A 19,192-nucleotide genomic window follows, 5' to 3' on the forward strand; every position below is an offset into this window, starting at 1 on the left:
TCACATTTATCATCAGTTTTAAAGAATGCTTCTAAATTCATTATGGAAGTTCACTCAAATTATATTTTATTTATAGTTATTCAATGTGTAACATATTTAGTTCAATTTCTAAGTTATATTTTATGTATTTATAGAATATGAATTAAGGCCTTATTGCTGCAGAGTATTTCAGCAAATGATTTAAATATACATGTAGAAAAGTATTTCATTAAAAGATCAGAAAATACTGCCTTAATACATAAATAGGACAAACTTGAAGACCTTACAGTCATTGTAGGCTAAATAAGATTGGCCTGGTAAACCTGAGAGATAGGCATGACTGTTATATTTATTTAGGATTCCCGAAACAGAATTTGAACCACTACAATACTGTAAAGTAATTAGCCTCTGACTACTAAAAATAAATGAAAAAAAAAAAAGATTTAATAATGATAAAAATTGAAAATAATTTGGTACAATTTCCATGTTTGCCAATTTATATGACATCAGAAACTTCCTTAACTTTCTATATTAAAAAAAAAGTTCAGTTACGTAAGATAAAATATTCATTCTGAAGCATGACTTAAGCACTTTGCTAGGGAAGCATTCACTGGAAATTATTCTATGAAAATTTTAAGACATTTGAATAAATATGCAATTTGTCATAGGATCTGAAGCCAAATCCACATTGAAGGATTGGATTGTACTCCACAGATGTATTGTTTAACCACTTGGAATTAGCAGTTTGATGAATTGTCAGATAATATGGATGTTGATGAATTTTTCATGTTAAAGAAGTCATAGGAGATAAGTTCCTGCCTCCATTCTTCAGGACATGATTTTTCTAAGAAAACAGAAGACACTTTTACCACTTCCAATTAAAAAAAAGAAAAAGAAAGAAACACGCTGTTCACCACTGAAACTGGAATACAGTTGTCTAAATTTCTGAGTTTCTGAATCAAGAACAGTTTTTCCATTGTGACTTTTAAGGTTCTTCATCAACTATAGCTGTTAGATGTCATATAAGGAAAGACATGATTGTCACTGCTTGTTATTAAATACTTTCTCAGCCTCCCATCATTTGGATCAATCCATCTACTTGAGAGTATTTTATTTTTCTCTGGAGCTAATATTGATATATTAAAAAAAAATTCTATGTGGTATTTTCTATAAAGATGTTCTTAAAAGCTATCTTTATGATAAGAATCTTTGCCTGTGAGTGAGGAGTATTTTAATTGATATTGGTTCTTATCTAGCATAATTCCTAAATAAGATTCTGTTTACCTCTTATAAAGGTGTCAATGGTACATAAAGGCCAAAATGAAGTCAGAAGAGAAGAGAAGAAAGGACTTACAGAATGAACATTGTAAGTAGTTCAGTGACTTTCTTCCTTGGTTTTCAAGAGTTCATTTTAAACATGTATCCATGAATTGAGAAAGCCAAAGAAATTCGGTTCCATCCGTTCAGCATTGAGACTTTTCATCTGGTTTCTAGGTCTTCTAGTGAAAATTGCACCTGCTTCTCATTATATGATATTACTTTTTTCCTAATTCTGCTTGCTGGGAAACACAACTGAATATGCTAAAAATATGAGATGACTGACTATATCTAGTTATTTACCACTCACAATGGCTCCAAAACATTAGTTGGCTTTATTTAGTGGATCATTAGCTGTAGAAATAGTAAGGGATTCTTGTTGTTTCTTGTAGGCACTGTCATTTAACATACAAAAGATCAATTTAAAATTCATTAACACAAGAAAATCAGCTCTTTAAGTCTTAGAATATGTATGAAATCCTTGAGCTGACAACAAGGTTATATTCATTTGAAGGATCTCTTCTGAAGTAAGCTATAATTACCACTATAGTTGGTTTGATAATTGCCACCCCCACCACCCCCCCTCCCCCGCCAACACCCACCTCCACCTCCAAATTGCAAACTACTTTGTCAAGGCAGTTTCTCCGTCGTGAGATACTGAATTAACAAGAAAGGGATGTTCTCTAATTAATCATAGTATAGAGATAACATGTGAAGCAAGTTGTTTAACTATTTAAACTCATCTTCTGTTTCAAATTGAGCTAAAGTAATAAGGGACTTTAACCCATATTACCCTTCAGAGAATGAAAAGGATTTAAGTGAGAAAATTATAAACTAGAGGGCTGCTTTAGGGCCCTTTTTAAGATTCACTTGGCTCCTCTGAGCAGGGTCTGAGGACCAGCTGCCATCAAAGTTTTCACCCTTACCCACCTATGTCCAGACTCAGAAGGTCCAGAGTAGGGCTAAGAGATGAGCATTTTTAGCAAACTCTCTTATGTGGTTTTTTCACACAAAGAGTTTTAGGCTCACTGCCCTGGCAGGGAAGGGAGAACTGAGAAAGCTGATACCAGTCATGGGATGAGCCAAAAATAATGTAGACAGATGCAGAAACCTGGATCTAGGCACTTGATCCAGTGACTTAGACTGAGTAACCTCAAGGTTCACTGCAGGACATTTACTACTGAACTGCTGAAGAAAAAGTTGCTTCCGAGCATCTGTTTCTACCTATTTTCCAACTAGCAGCTTAGTATAAACTGAACCAGATGGTCCCAGCAAGAAGCAATGAAAATAACCTGAGGAAGCCAAGAAGATAGAAGAAAGATAACAAATATGTGTTTAAGAAGACACAAATAAGTAGTAACAAGATATTCAAAATTGAAACTAAGTTTGGGTTTTTTGCTATACTCCATATATTGTGTATACAAGAAAAAATAAGTGATACTCTCCAATCAGTTTATTCTGTTGATGTGTATATCACTTTAAATTATTAAACAGTTGAATTGTTAAAACTATGCATAAGTTAATAAATGGCAGGTGTCATATGTGCATAAAGTAATGTTATCAACATGACCATGTAGATCTAATCATCTAGTAGTAGCCACTGGATTTGATTTAGAGTACTCAGTTGGAAATCACAACTAAGTTACAAAATCTCGGGCCTGGTGCACTGGGAAGACCCAGAGGAATCAGGTGGAGAGGGAAGTGGGAGGGGGGGATCAGGATGGGGAAAACATGTAAATCCATGGCTGATTCATGTCAATGTATGACAAAAACCACTACAATATTGTAAAGTAATTAGCCTCCAACTAATAAAAATAAATGGAAAAAATATATATCATTAAGAGTATGAACTAGAAGTACATATTATTTGTTCTCATTTTCTCCAATCTAAAGTCAAATTCTTGAGTTTGAGAAGTCAAGAAAAGCATAGCATTTCAGAATCAGTCAAGTCTATCTAGAAACATGCTTTAGGTACGATTTGGGGAAGCGCTGATCTCATTGGTGCCTATCTAGTACTAGAAGACAGGAGGCAAAAAATAATGAAAGAACAGGCATGGAAAAACTCATGGAGCAAATTACTGCTAATGAGCTTTTCATCACCTTCCCTAAACTCATTTTATCACCTTTTGTTTGTGAGTTTTTCTTGCAAGAACATGTTTCTAAGACCTGGACAATGCTTAACTCAGAGTGTTGTATGACTTTCAAAATCTAAGAAGCAAAAAAAAAAAGACAAGTATAATTAATATGCAATGAATATAGCACTGATCTTTTAACCCCTGCTAATCTATATTAAGTAAAGGTTGACTGTGTGATCATTGCCTATAAAACCATAGCTAAGGAAATGTGTAAAGATGTACTCTTAGGAAATGACCTTCTGGCCTCTGGGAACTAACTGTCTAAAGTGCAAAGCAGAAACTAGTGAGCAAAGCAGAGAAATATCTAATGGAGTCTATGACTTCACATAGAAGTTGCAAATTAATATGTACCCAGACATCCAAGTTTTCCAGCCACCCCTATCAATCTTCCTAACTGCCCATGGGCTATGAGTACCCTCACCCCCACCGTAGAAAGAGGAGTATCTATACAGTCAGTGACTAGATTTGGGTCTTTGATACTTATCCCTTCCTCCAGGATGGACAGTGAATCATTTCCAGGAAAATGTGCAAATTGGCCATAGAAGCAACTACCAGATCACAGGAAAGATCTATGATCTGTAGTGTAGTGGTCCTCCCTGCTGCTGTGCCATGGAGTCTGTGCTTTATTGCCTAAGAGTTTCTGAAAGGGGAGAGGATGCTAGAATAGGACACAAGTTCAGGAAAACCTAGTACCTTAAAGTAAAAAAGTCCAGGAGGAAATCATAGTTCAGTTCAGATGCTCAGTCATGCCCGACTCTTTGCAACCCCATGGACTGAAGCATGCCAGGCTTCCCTGTCCATCTCCAACTCCCGGAGTTTACCCAAACTCATGTCCATCGAGTCGGTGATGCTGCCATCCAACCATCTCATCCTTTGTTGTCCCCTTCTCCTCCCACCTTCAATCTTTCCCAGCATCAGGGTCTTTTATAGTGAGTCAGTCCTTCGCATCAGGTGGCCCAAGTATTGGAGCTTCAGCTTCAGCATCAGTCCTTCCAAGAATATTCAGGACTGATTTCTTTAGGATGGACTGGTTTGATCTCCTTGCAGTCCAAGGGACTCTCAAGAGTATTTGCCAGCACCACAGTTCCTTAGGAGGGACTCAAAGGGGCATGTTTCTTTGGGGAGAAGGTTCATGCTTTGTTTCTCCCATGTCTGGAGATACATTAAAAGTAAAACATATGGGCGCTAGCGGCTGAGTGCAGCACTTTCACAGCATCATCTTTTAGGATATGAAATAGCTCAACTGGAATTCCATCACCTCCACTAGCTTTGTTCCTAGTGATGCTTCCTAAGGCCCTCTTGACGTCGCATTCCATGTCTGGCTCTACATGAGTGATCACACCATCGTGATTATCTGGGCCATGAAGATTTTTTTTGTACAGTTCTTTTGTGTATTCTTGTCACCCCTTCTTAATATCTTCTGCTTATTTTAGGTCCATACCATTTCTATCCTTTATTGTGCGCATCTTTGCATGCAAAGTTCCCTTGGCATCTCGAATTTTCTTGAAGAGATTTCTAGTCTTTCCCATTCTATTGTTTTCCTCTATTTTTTTGCCCTGATCACTGAGGAAGGCTTTCTTATTTCTCCTTGCTATTCTTTGGAACTCTGCATTCAAATGGGTATATCTTTCCTTTTCTCCTTTGCTTTTGGCTTCTTTTCTTTTCACAGCTATTTGTAGGCCTCCTCAGACAGCCATTTTGCATTTCTTTTTCTTGGGGATGGTCTTGCTCCCTATCTCCTGTACAATGTCCCGAACCTCCGTCCATAGTTCATCAAGTACTCTGTCGATCAGATCCAGTCCCTTAAATCTATTTATCACTTCCACTGTATGTGCTGGAAAAGGTCAGTTTTCATTCCAATCCCAAAGAAAAGCAATGCCAAAAATGCTCAAACTACCGCACAATTGCACTCATCTCACACGCTAGTAAAGTAATGCTCAAAATTCTCCAAGCCAGGCTTCAGCAATACGTGAACCGTGAACTTCCAGTGTTCAAGCTGGTTTTAGAAAAGGCAGAGGAACCAAAAATCAAATTGCCAACAACCTCTGGATCATCAAAAAAGCAAGAGAGTCCCAGAAAAAACATCTATTTTTGCTTTATTGACTATGCCCAAAACCTTTGACTGTGTGGATCATAATAAACTGTGGAAAATTCTGAAAGAGATGGGAATACCAGACCACCTGACCTGCCTCTGGAGAAATCTGTATGAGGTCAGGAAGCAACAGTTAGAACTGGACATGGAACAACAGACTGGTTCCAAATAGGAAAAGGAGTACATCAAGGCTGTATATTATCACCCTGCTTATTTAACTTATATGCAGAGTACATCATGAGAAACGCTGGGCTGGAGGAAGCACAAGCTGGAATCAAGATTTCTGGGAGAAATATCAATAACTTCAGGTATACAGATGACACCACCCTTATGGCAGAAAGTGAAGAAGAGCTAAAAAGCCTCTTGCTGAAACAAAGAGGAGAGTGAAAAAGTTGGCTTAAAACTCAACATTCAGAAAACTAAGATCATGGCATCTGGTCCCATCACTTCATGGCAAATAGATGGGGAAACAGTGAAAACAGTGGCTGACTTTTTTTTTTTTTTTTTTTTTTTTTTTGAGCTCCAAAATCACTGCAGATGGTGACTGCAGCCATGAAACTAAAAAATTAAAAGGTGCTTACTCCTTGGAAGGAAAGTTATGACCAACCTAGACAGCAAATTAAAAAGCAGAGACATTACTTTGCCAACAAAGGTCCATCTAGTCAAGGATATGGTTTATCCAGTGGTCATGTATGGATGTGAGAGTTGGACTAAAAAGAAAGCTGAGCTCTGAAGAATTGATGCTTTTGAACTGTGGTGTTGGAGAAGACTCTTGAGAGTCTCTTGGACCGCAAGGAGATCCAACCAGTCCATCCTAAAGGAGATCAGTCCTTGGTGTTCATTGGAAGGACTGATGCTGAAGCTGAAACTCCAATACTTTGGTTACTAGATGCAAAGAGCTGACTCATTTGAAAAACCCTGATGCTGGGAAAGATTGAAGATGGGAGGAGAAGGGGATGACAGAGGATGAGATGGTTGGATGACATCACCAACTCAATGGACATGAGTTTGGGTAAACTCCGGGAGTTGATGATGGACAGGGAGGCCTGGCATGCTGCAGTCCATGGGGTCGTGAAGAGTCACACATGACGGAGCAACTGAACTGAACTGAGTGGCTAAGTGAGCTGATTAAACTTTTTACAGAAATATAATAAAAGTGTGTCTTATGGAATTTGTCAGCTCACTCTCTTCGAAACCACCAGGTCATTTTATATCAACAGTTATACAAATAAAATTTTGTTTCCAAGTAGCTAATGGGGTGGCATGGAGGGGTACAAAATTATAAAAGATAATAATTATAAAGTATAATTGATTTTAAGTTATTAATAATAATGCCTAACGACTCAATTAAAAAATGGGCAGAGGATCTGAAAATACATTTTTATAAAGAAGACATATAGATGAGTATTTGACATATGGAGAGATGTTCAACATCACTAATCATAAGGAAATAAAAATCAAACCCACAATGAGATATCACCTCATACATGCCAGAATGTTTATTATTAAAAAGACAACAGAGAATAACTGTGGGAAAGGATATAGAGAAGAGGAAACTCTCATGTACTATGGGCAGCAGGGTAAACTGGTGCAGACCCTATGGAAAACAGTATGGAGGTGCCTCAAAAAATTAAAAATAGAAATATCATACAATCCAACAATTCCAATTCTGGATATTTTTCTGAAGAAAACAAAAACACTAAATTGAAAAATGTGTGCACTCTTCAGCTCAAAACAGTATTATTTACAATAACTATCATTTGGAAGTGGCCTAAGTGTCGTCTTTATTTACCCATCCATAGGTGAGTGAATAAAGAAGATGTGATATATATGTATAATGTAATACTACTTGCCTATAAAGAAGAATAAAATCTTGACTCTTGTTACAAAATGAATGGATGTAGAGCGTATTATATGAAGTAAAATAGGGCAGACAGAAAGACAATATGATTTCATTTATATGTGAAATCTAAAAAACAAAACAAATGGACTAGCATAAGAAAACGGAAACAAGGTCATAAATACAGAAAATAAACGGGTGATTGCCAGACAAGAGGAGAATGAGGGGATGAGTGAAATAAGTGAGGGAGCTTAAGAGATACAAACTTCCTTATTAAATAAATCACAGGTACGTTATATACAGTACAGGAAAAGTAGTCCATGCAATTTTAATAGCTTTGTATGGTGACAGATGGTAATTCGACTTATTGTTGTGATCATTTTATAATGCATAAAAATATTGTATCACTGTATTGTACACCTGGAACTAACATAATATTGTGAGTCATTTATACTTCAATTTTAAAAAAAGAAGGACTATTTTAGTATGTCACTCCTCATTTTAACTATTCACAGGACGTGTGATCTGCTAGAATACTCTTAAACTAATTCAGTCTTTTATTCTGTTGCAGTACGCTTCCCAGGAATTAAAACTTATATAGATCCAGATACATATGAAGACCCATCTCTGGCAATCCATGAATTTGCAAAGGAGATTGATCCGTCAAGAATACGCATTGAGAGAGTCATTGGGGCAGGTAAACTTCAAGTCTACACTTTTGAAATTATGATTCCTTGATGGTTTTGTAAGTGGTTTATCAACATAATATTTTAAATCTTAGCAGTTTTAGTTAGTGAAAAAAAATTTAATGCAAAGTAAAATTATCTTATATATATGATGTTATTGTTTTAAAAAGTACTGCAAGTTCCCAAATTCAGTTTCCAAACAATGAGAAAATTCACAAACATTTTTGACATCCTATAGTCATCATTTCAGTATCGAGATAAATTGCAATGAAACTAGAGTGATTCAGGAATTTATTTTGTAAATGCAACTTCAGGAGTTTTTTCATAGGTTACTGTACTTACTCCCCAGCATCTACAGACATATACTATAATTAGTATTCACAGTGATGACCTTGAGGTTCTACAAGTTTTCTGAGACTCACTGAGTATAAAGTTTGGTTCAATATAGTTTTATATCCCTTTAATGCAAACTAATGATTGTCCCTATGTAGAATATTCAAGTGCTTAGAACACTATATTCTTCAGTTATTCTAGATAAATACAAATTTATTATGAATCAGCCCCCAAGAATTTCTTCTGTACGTTTAGCATAGAGGCCAAGTCAATATAACAAAGAGAAATGTGTTCCTCTTTCAAGTCCTTGTCCAAGGGCCAAGATGAGTAATCCGTGCTGTCAGAGAAGCTGTCATTCAGGAGGTCTTGAAAGGACCAGAGTTCCTCCTACTTTTTTGCTCTGCCTTCCCCTAGCATGTTATCCTCCTCTGAATGGTAAAGGCTGATCACCAGGATAGCTACCTTCAGATCTCTGAGAAGGAAAAGGAAGGGGTTTAGGCTCTTTGGCTTTGCCTTTACGAAAATTAGCTTTGTCTTTAAGGTAATAAACTGGAAATAGCAAACAGGAATCAATAGTCCAAATGCAATCACATGGATACACCTAAAAGCAAGAGAGTTTGGAAATATAATCTCTGACTGGGCAGCCATGCATGCAGCTAAAAGGGGGAGCGGAATGTGCTACTAAATAGAGAAGAAAGACTGGATCCTGAAGAAGGATGTCAGTCTCCTCTAGGTGCTAGGTATCTGTGCAACCCTTTAGAGAGAGTAGAGCATCCCATTCCAGCTGGCTATTGTGTCTTTGCAAAGAGCAAAGACTTTCTTTATTTCAAAACTCTTCTTCACCAGAAGGACTGGCTACATAATTTGCAGGGACCAGTGCAAACAACAAATGTAGTTATTATTGTTCAGTTACTCAGCTGTGACTGCAGCACTCCAGGCTTCACTGCCCTAACAAATGTAGAGTTCTTTGTTTAAAAGACTGTTAAGAATTTCAAGACAGTGGCAACAGAGCCTTCAAAAAACAACAGGACCCTTCTAAACTCAAAGTTCTGTCTGGCTACACCCAAGAAGCTGACTGTTACCCAGGTACACAGAGAGCCAGCACTGTATTGAGAACTCCAGGAATATTTGAAGAGAGCTCTTTCTTATGTCATTTCACTCCCATTGCCTCATGGGCCATATCTCCTCCAAGGCCTGTTCTCACTCCGAAAGCTGACACAAGGGTCCTATACACTTAAATCTTAATGCTTTATAGCCATAGAAGCTGTCTTATCAGAAAGATTAAGAACCTGGAATGGAACCAGATTCTCTATTCTCTTCTGCCCAACATAAAGTGTATCGATAGGCATTAAAGACATAATTGAAAAGAGTGACTGATTATACCCATTTAGTTTGGGAGTTCGTTTCCTTAAGACAGCAGAGAAATAGAAAAAAAAAAAAAGGAGGTTGAGTGATTCCATTAAACCCTATATTTGGCTTTCTTCCTCTGGCCCCTGAGAAAAAGTCATAGGACTTTTTATTCAGTATTATTCCATACTCATGTAGAGTCAGGAGAATTATTTCTTATAAGTTTTGTGCATAGATTAAGCACCAATGTCTGAAATCATAATGTTGAGAGACAAGCATCAAGTATCTGAGGTGTAAACTGTCAACTGAAAAAAAAAATGCACAATTTAGAAACTGTGAATTGAGTTCATTCATTGTCTTATTATGAACTGTAGCCTGGAAGACAGCCTCTCAGTAGCTCTGAGAAACTGTTAGGAAAAGGTAAAGGGGAACTTGATAAATGGGGTACCTGCACCCAGGCACACATGTCCTATCTCCCTAGAAGGTAGCTGCCCATCATGAGGCACAATTATCTTAGTTCATAGTTTTAGTGCTTTTCTAAGTTTGGTAAGCTATAAGAATCCAGGTTCATAAAAAATTTCTCCAAAAAATTAACTATCTGAAGTCTTGTTCTGCCAGTTTTCCCAGAGCACAGAGTGCCTCATTCCTGATCTCTACCCTGAAATCCTTTTAGGGAATATTAAAGGTCAGTGGCTGCCGTGGCTTATGACTCAATCCTTGTAGAGCCAGCTGACTAGTGCTGGTGACATTCTTTAGTTTGCAAAACAGATACTTTCAGTTTTTCTTTATTGTTTGGGTTTTAACCAAAATATAATTTTATCCTATAAAAATATGACAGATACTGCCAAAGCAAGCAATAACTATTAAAGAGACTATTTTAATGTCATGATCTCCCTAACCTGTCTGAACTCTACAAGTCCCAGTGGGATTCTTTCCATTTGGCAAAGAAAGAAGTATAATAGAGTTAACATCAGCGTCTCTTATATTTATTCATCTTCAACTATTTCAACTTTCAAACAGTATGCTAAGTGATCTTTTACTGTCTATCTTCAGAAGAATCATAAAAATAAAAATGCTATATGAGAAAAAGCTGTTGTATTATGACTTCCCTCTTTGTGCCCCTGGCCTGTACTAGTCTACTGTTAGTTAATCTCATTAAGTCACATTGCTAAAACTCTATTTACTTGGGAAAGTCTAATGAATATGTGGGTACTTCCCACAGCAGTGGTATGGAAAAAGCCTACAATGCAGGAGACCCCAGTTTGATTCCTGGGTCAGGAAGATCCGCTGGAGAAGGGATAGACTACCCACTCCAGTATTCTTGGGCTTCCCTGGTGTCTCAGCTGGTAAAGAATCTGCCTGCAATGCGGGAGTCCTGGGTTCGATCCCTGATTTGGGAAGATCCCTTGGAGAAGGGAAAGGCTACCCACTCCAGTATTCTGGCCTGGAGAATTCCATGGACTGTATAGAAGATGGGGTTGCAAAGAGTTGGACACAACTGAGTGACTTTCATCATCATCATCAATCTAAGGGATTAATAGTTTTCTAACATTCGTGACATTGTAATGGAGGAAGAGTTTTCCTCTATCATTCTAGGGTCTTTGGCTGGTCTGTTAATTAAATTGGTATAAGATGGGTTAATGGGAGAAAACAAATCTAACTGTGTACTACAAAAACCCCACAGAGAAGAATGAGAGGCTCCCCCTGACAGGCAGGCAACTGAAGCTTTCATGCCATTTTGAGAGAAGAGGGTGGGATTTGGGGTTTCACAGGAAGGAAGACTATTCATAGAGGTTAGGAAGAGCAGGCATTCAGTACGCAAACATTTGCCAAGCCTCGCAGAGATGATGGGTTACAGAGGAATTTGATCGCTAGGCCCTGCCCCCACCCCGCTGCAAGTTTAGGCAACTAACCCTTAGTCTTTGTAGTTATCTTTGCGTTAGCTCTCTTCTGGACCAGGCCCTCCATCTAAGTGGTCTGAGACAGTTAATGGAATGGTATAAAGATCTTCTTCAGTCTGTTGGGCCTTGATTATCTTCAGTTCAAAATACTCCATATTGCCAGAGTGGCATTCTGGGATGACTTGCCCTGAGCCTCAGGAATATAATTGCATATCTTGTTACTTGCCCAATGTTTTACTGTAAATACTTTCCTCTGGTTGTTTCACATTCTTTGTTTTTTCCCCACCTATTTGTTTCTTCTCAGATTCCATCTCCTCCTCATCTGTGTGCCTTAGGTATCCCTATTCCCCTTGGAAGAGTAAATTAAGTGACTGAAGGGGAAATGTAGACTCTGTAGAGAGGGGAATGTGGTGGGGAGGATGGGAAAGAGAGGTGAGATAGCAGATCTTGGCAATTGTCAGGTGAAAGATATTAATATCAGGTCCCATAAAGCCACTGAGAGTAGCAGTGAGAAGGATACCTAGATTCACAAATCTGCATGGCCTGCATGTTTTTTGGCAAAGAAATAGTTAGGAATGCTTTGCCAGTTTCTAGTTGGGAGAAACTATGTACTATCATTAAAAGCAAAAGTGAAGTTGCTCAGTCCTGTCCTACTCTTTGCGACCCCATGGACTGTAGTCTGCTAGGCTCCTCCATCCATGGGATTTCCCAGGCAAGAATACTGGAGTGGATTGTGATTTCCTTCTCCAGTGGATCTTCCTGACCCAGGGATCGAACCCAGGTCTCCCGCATTGAAGGCAGACTCTTTACTGTCTGAACCATCAGGGAAGCCCATGTATAATCATTAAGTATTTTTTAAATGTGTTATTAAAAAGTGAACTCCAAAATAGTCACATTAAAATTTTAAGAAAGAAAAGAGCATGGAAAATAATACCACACCTAACCCATGCCATTTCTTAACAAGTCTACTGAAAAATGTTTATTACATGACTAATATCTACTTATAAAAAGGCACTATGCTAATTAGTTTATTCATATTAAGTCACTATGCTTATCAAAGATATACATATTCACCCTGCCGTTCACAACCTTTGTCCTGAGTTTTCAACTTTATAATCATTCAAATACTATGGGACAAATTTTAGAAAATTTAATTTATCCTATTTCTAGGCTGTACATATTGCTGTATGCACATTTTCTTAAAGAAATGTTTTTCCTGTCAGTGTAAATTTTACTATTTTTAAAAATATGTTTCTAGAACACTTTTTTATATCACTATTATATTTAATAGTGGCAGCTTATCTTTGTTCATCAATACAGGCCTGAATTTCCATGAAAATGCACATTTCCATTTAAATGAAGTGAGGAGCTCTGTTGCATAGGAGACTATCAAGATCATCTATCTCCTTTGACTTTCAGCATCATAAAATGAAATACTGTGGGCAGAGGACTGTAAAACAGAAATTCCCAAGTTAAAAGCGCCAAGTCAGATTAGGGTAGAATCATTATTTTACACATATCTTGAGAGATAATGAGAAAACTAGTAATCAAAATTTTAATCATGAGCTGAAAAAGGTCATTGAAAGGCTATTCCTTTTTCAGGGCAGTACTGAACCTAAACCATTCTATGAAACACTTGCAGAGTATCTATAATTTTGAAACATTATTTCACTGAAAAAAATCATTCTTGTGTCTCTAAGTCCATAGGGCACCCTTCTTATATTAGACTTTCCCTCTTTCCCTAGTCTCAATGGAAATGCACAATCTCTCCCTTACCCTCTTTCCCTAGTCTCAGTGGAAATGCATAATCTCTCCCTGTCATTCATATTCTATCCCTTTATCTATACAAAACTCATTACTGCCTCCACTATCAGCTTTCTCTTCTCCTGGCTTACTGTCACCATATTTTTTCTTTTCCTTGAAAAGTCAGGAAGTTTTAACTGTTGGTTTCTCAGCAATCATCTACAGGTAAAAGAAAGCAAAAGGACAAAAAAAAGGATATAAAAAGTGAGTGTCAGATCAGGGAGTTTTTTCATCCTAATATATTGTCATTGCTATCTGAGCTCATAGTCACACATGATAATATGCAAGTCACACTGCTTACTGTATATGCCTTTCTTAATTCCTCTGGCATCCCCTAGACAGTCGCCTCACTAACCAAAAATCTATTATTTTTAGATTAAAAATCTAAATTTTAAATTCTCTTATCCCCTTTTCTGTTTTTGTTCCTCTTCTACAGCCATAGTACATCTTTTATAATGAGAAATGTAGGCAGTATGCCAGCTTTGGTTTCACAATTCGCCTTTTGCAAAAAGGAAGTTGAATTTATGGTTCATTTCCTCTATTTTTAGATGAGATGATCTTATCTGATACAGATTTTCTCCTTTTCTTTCAACTTAAAGAATTTGTGAGAGAGGTCGGATTCATTTTCCTTTTTATTCTTGGAAGCTCCTTTGCCCAACCAGTAGACTGAAAGTAGGATCAACAACAGATTCTGGCAAGACTTTTGTGCCTTTTACTCAATAATTTCATAGTTTTCTAAATCAAATAATGAAATGAAAGATGGGCTTTACACTGTGGACAAAAAATTAAATCAGTCAATCTAAGAAATAAATGGAAAATTTTATCTGAGCCAAATTTGAGGATTATAACCTGGGACAAGCATCTCAGAAAGCGCTGAAAATTATTCTACCTGTTAAAAGTCAAGGCACAGTTTTCTAGTTTTTTGAGGGCTGTACATCAAATTACATATTATTGACATTTTGTATAATCCAGATCTAAGCGACATCATGGTGGGTCACGTGACTTCTTACAAGCTGAAGCAGAAATGTTGTCTTTTAAAGAGCTGTCTTGTTTGTGCCTAGGAGAATGTCACTGTTAGTGGTTGAGCAGGTATTTCGGCCCATGGCGGGCTGGGTTGGGTGGGGTGGTGTCTGGTTGATAATGCAAAAACATAATACACAGTGGTGGGAGAGAGGAGGTCAAAAAGGGCAGAAAAGAATTTCTGTTTAAAGTTTTCTTGTTTTGGCATAATATATGGATTTTATTCTACAACCCATCCTCCCTAAACAGTATGATATGAATAAAAAAGACAGACTGATGGCAGGCAGATACAGGCTTAAATCTCAGCTTGCTGCTAATTCATTCAGTGACCTTCCGCAGTTTACTGATCCTCAGAAATTTGCTCTCTTCGTCTACAAAATAGATGCATAATAGTAATAGCTACCATGCAGAATTAATGTAAGGATTAGAGATAACACATATGGAGGATCTGTCATACTACAGATATTCAATAAAAGAGTGGCAACATGAATATTAAGTAAAAAAAGATATAGTTTTTATATTCAATTGGTAAGGATAAGAAGAATGACACTCTGTGCCCAACTCTCTAAATATTTTATGATGTAAATATCTGCTCATGAAAAATTCAGAATCCAATGCCTTAGGTACCTGGAATGATAGCCATGATATTTGGAGTTTGTTTAAAATTAGTCATTAAAAATAAACTTTCATTTTTGTTAGTACAGTAAGAACTTTGCCCAAATCAACAAATGATTTTCTTTTTTCTTTTTAAAGAACTCAAAATTTAATTTTTCCTACATCTTGTGAGACTATAATTATATATATATATATATATGTTTATTTTTTATTTAAAATTAATAAGCCATAAGATGACATGAGTTTAACAAAAGAAATTTATTTTAATATTGTAATGTAAAATCATTGTAAATTAGTCATTAATTTATTCTTCACATATCTAAGAGCTTAGGTTGATTACCAATGTTAATCAACTTCAAGGTAATTTTATTTTGCTTATATTTCAATACGAGATCTTATTTTGGGGGCCATTTAGTGTACATGTGCTGTTCTACATACATCAGTACAATTCCTCATCTTACAACTTGCCTCATCATAGGAGTTGTTTGAGAAATTTGTTGTTGTTCAGTCGCTCAGTCGTGTCCGACTCTTTGTGACCCCGTGAACTGCAGCACGCCAGGCTTCCCTGTCCTTCACTATCACCTGGACTTTGCTCAAACTCATGTCCATTGAGTCGATGATGCCATCCAACCATCTCATCCTCTGTCGCCCCCCTTCTCCTCCTGACTTCAGTCTTTCCCAGAGTCGGGGTCTTTTCCAATGAGTTGGCTCTTTGCATCAGGTGGCCAAAGTATTGGAGCTTCATTTTCAGAATCTGTCCTTCCAGTGAATATTCAGGGTTTATTTCCTTTAGGATTGACTGATTTAATCTCTGTGCAGTCCACAAGACTCTCAGGATTCTTCTCCAGCACCACAGTTCAAAAGCATCAGTTCTTCATTGCTCAGCCTTCTTTTATGACTTAGAAAGTATATAACGATTAAGAAAAAGAAAATATTTTTTTTTGCTTTTATTGGGCAACTAGTAAAAATAAACATAAAATGCATTTCTAATTCATGATTGTTATGAGAAGCAAATGAGATAAAATAAATTCTAATTGACCATCCACCCTTTATCAGAACACTGCCAATGAAAGTCTTCACTACCTTACCGAGAAGACTTTTCCCTTAGGAGCAGTTCCAATAAATCGAGAATCTTTGTGAGCATGCTTCCTTATAGCCCTGTATGTAATCTTATAACACTACCCACTGGTACTTGTTCTGCAAAATTGAACTTATACACAGTAAACCTAAGCCTTCTTCTATTGTACTACATGACCCTTCAAAGATTTGAAGACAACATATGTGAACCTCATAAATCATCCTTTTCCTGCCTAAATTGTCTAAACCTTTCAACCATTTCTGTCTGACATGACTTCTGGATACTTCATCATTCTGATAACCTTTGTCAGGAAAGCTAGAGTTTTTCTCTAAATCTTTTCAGAATTGAGCCTAATATTACAAATATTTTCTAATCAGCACAGAGACCAGGGCTAGTACCTTTCCTGCTGGGCCTCAATTAATGCATCCTGGGTTTGCATTTGCTTTTTGAACATCTGCCAGACACTGTTGGCACTGGAACAGTTTACCACCAGCTTATCCCCAGTGGTCTTTCTCAAATGAGTTGCTTTTAAGCCAGGCCTGTTTCTGTACTTATCCAATTGACTTTATGATGCTGAGTGCAAGCCTGTATTTTATTTATATGCCCACACTATATATCTATATAAACCATATATGTTATCTATCCAGACCTGTGTATGTTTTCTCATAGTCCCACTTTATAAATATTCCTATTAAATTTCTTTATATTTGTAGAGGTGAATTTTCTTAAATTCTCCAGGCCCTTCTTCATCTCAGTTAGATGAGCCAATGGACTTATCCTTTCCAATGTTATTATCCCCACGTTGTTGTGCCTTAAAATTTTAGCTGTGTGAGCTCAGAGCTCCCTATGCAGCAATGACTTAGTACACTTTCTAATTTTTTCTTTATTGGGATAGATAATTGTGTTTGTATTGTTGGAATTCTGTGTCGTATAGGTACTGATCCCTCATTCTTTATAAAATCTCCGATCATGAATTTGTACCCAATGCGTGGACATTTTTTAAGCTGCCACTCTGAAGTTTAACATCTACAATCATGGACAAGACTTTTCCCTAGGCTATTATGTATCTTAAAATTAAAATGATCAGTTTTTCCCAAATTCACACTTCAGAGGGCTTTATTCAGAACTAAATCGAAGTAACAGTTACTGATGATTTTTGAAAGATGGAAACAGCAGCAAGGCAGGTATTTATGATCTTTACAGCTCCTCATTTATCACTTTCATGGTGAAATAAATAAACTCACAGGATGGGAAAGTGTGCTTTGTAAGGATTGTTTAGAACTTGAAGCACATGGGCTTTCCAGGTGGTCTAATGCAGTTCTTTGTTTAAATGGAAACCTTTGATATTTTGTTCCTGCCGGAATCTATCATGTTTAACTCCCTTCCTTCATCCTATCAAGAAAGGTAGTCTCTCTTGGTAATAATAATAAGCAGGAGTTATTAAAGTTTATAAGCTTGAGATAAGCTTTACTTGTATTATCATCTTTCAGTCCTCCTAATGCTAACTATCGCAAGATTGATAAAAGTCCACTTTACAGACAAGGAAATTAAGACAGATTAAATTATTTGGTCAAAATTAACACCAGAGTATTCTGGTTTCAGCACCTATATTCTTATTAACCACTACTTTAAGTAACTTTTTATGAATCTATAGTTCCTTCAGAAGGTATCTTCTTGCAACACTTGAACAATTGCTATTTCTTAAACTATCCTGCATTACCACAGTTTCCACCTATCTTAGGTGAATTTGGCTGTTTCTTGCTTGTATTTCTGCCATCTGTTGATCTTTTATCAGCAGTCCCTTCCCAGCTTCCTGATGTGAACACTGCATCGTAGCTGCTGGTAAATTTTCGTGATCTGTAGGGGTAGAGTGGGTTGTCACTAATACCACTACCTAGCTCTTTGTGCATTAATCTACCAAAAAACCAAGTGCCTTAGCAGGGCCAGCATTGGTGTAGATATTAACTATTGTCATGTAGTCCTTCTTTAAGGTGTGATCACAGATTTCCCTCATTTAAAGCATGATTCACATTTGTTACGTGCCCCGTCAATCTTTCAGCAGACCCTATCAGCTCTGCCTTTAAAATGTATCACAGATTTCAGCCATCTTTTAACACTTCACAGCTCTAACCCTTGCCCATCCCACCAACATCTCTCCTGGCCCCTTTCTCCCGCCTTAGCCCTACTGTAGTGGGTTTTCTACCCACAGCTCCTGAAGAGCCCTTGGGCTGATAACCAGCCCTGTCAGTCTGCTCAAAACCCTGTAATCATTTTTCTTTGGGGCTGGGGAGCTCCTCTCATTCTTTGTTGCTGCACGCAGGCTTTCTCTAGTTGTGACGAGTAGGGGCTGCTCTGCTCTTTTTGTGGTGTGCAAACTCTAGGCATGGGCTTCAGTACTTAGGGTACATGGGTTCAGTAGTCGTGGTTCAGTGGCTTAGTTGCCCTGAGGCATGTGGGATCTTCTAAGACCAGGGATTGAACCCGTGTCCCCTACATTGGCAGATGGATTCTTAACCATGGTACCACCAGGGAAGTCCCTTCGAATCACTTCCCGGCTCAGGGTGAAACTGTCTTCAACTTCATCTCCCACAAAATCTCCCTTGTTTACTGCTCGTTAGAACTAGTGGCTTCCTTCCTCTTTGTCAAACATGTCACATGGACTCCCAGCTCAGCCCCTTTGTACTTGGTGACCCATTGAGTAACACTTGGACTCCTTTATCATTCCCTCACTTCCTTCAACCCCAGGGCATTATTACTTTATCAGAGAAGACTCTGGAGGACATTTTGTCTTGTTTTTGTTTGTTTGTGTTTTTAGTTGAAGAATATTCCTAGTTGATCTATAGTGTTGTGTTAATTACTGCTGTATAGCAAAGTGACTGGGCTTTATATTTATATACATTCTTTTCTTGTATTCCTTTCCATTATAGTTTACTCCAGAGGAGGTTGAATGCGGTTCCCTGGGCTCTACAGTAGGAGCTTGTTGTTTATCTATTGTATGTACTAATCCCAAACTCTGAATCCATCCCTCTCCCACCGCTCTTCCCAT

The 19,192-nt window shown here is 37.5% G+C and overlaps 1 protein-coding gene across 1 annotated transcript in view; it reads left to right on the forward strand.

Moving 5' to 3' along the window:
• EPHA6 (EPH receptor A6) overlaps window positions 1-19,192 on the forward strand; it is a 927,780-nt gene that overhangs the window by 642,448 nt on the left and 266,140 nt on the right. The window contains exons 9-10 of the mRNA XM_061133941.1: window positions 1,275-1,345; window positions 7,935-8,060. Coding sequence (XP_060989924.1) covers window positions 1,275-1,345; window positions 7,935-8,060 — 197 coding nt within the window. The remainder of the gene's footprint in view (window positions 1-1,274; window positions 1,346-7,934; window positions 8,061-19,192) is intronic.

Source organism: Dama dama, chromosome 31 (assembly GCF_033118175.1).
Source record: "Dama dama isolate Ldn47 chromosome 31, ASM3311817v1, whole genome shotgun sequence".
NCBI lineage: Eukaryota > Metazoa > Chordata > Mammalia > Artiodactyla > Cervidae > Dama > Dama dama.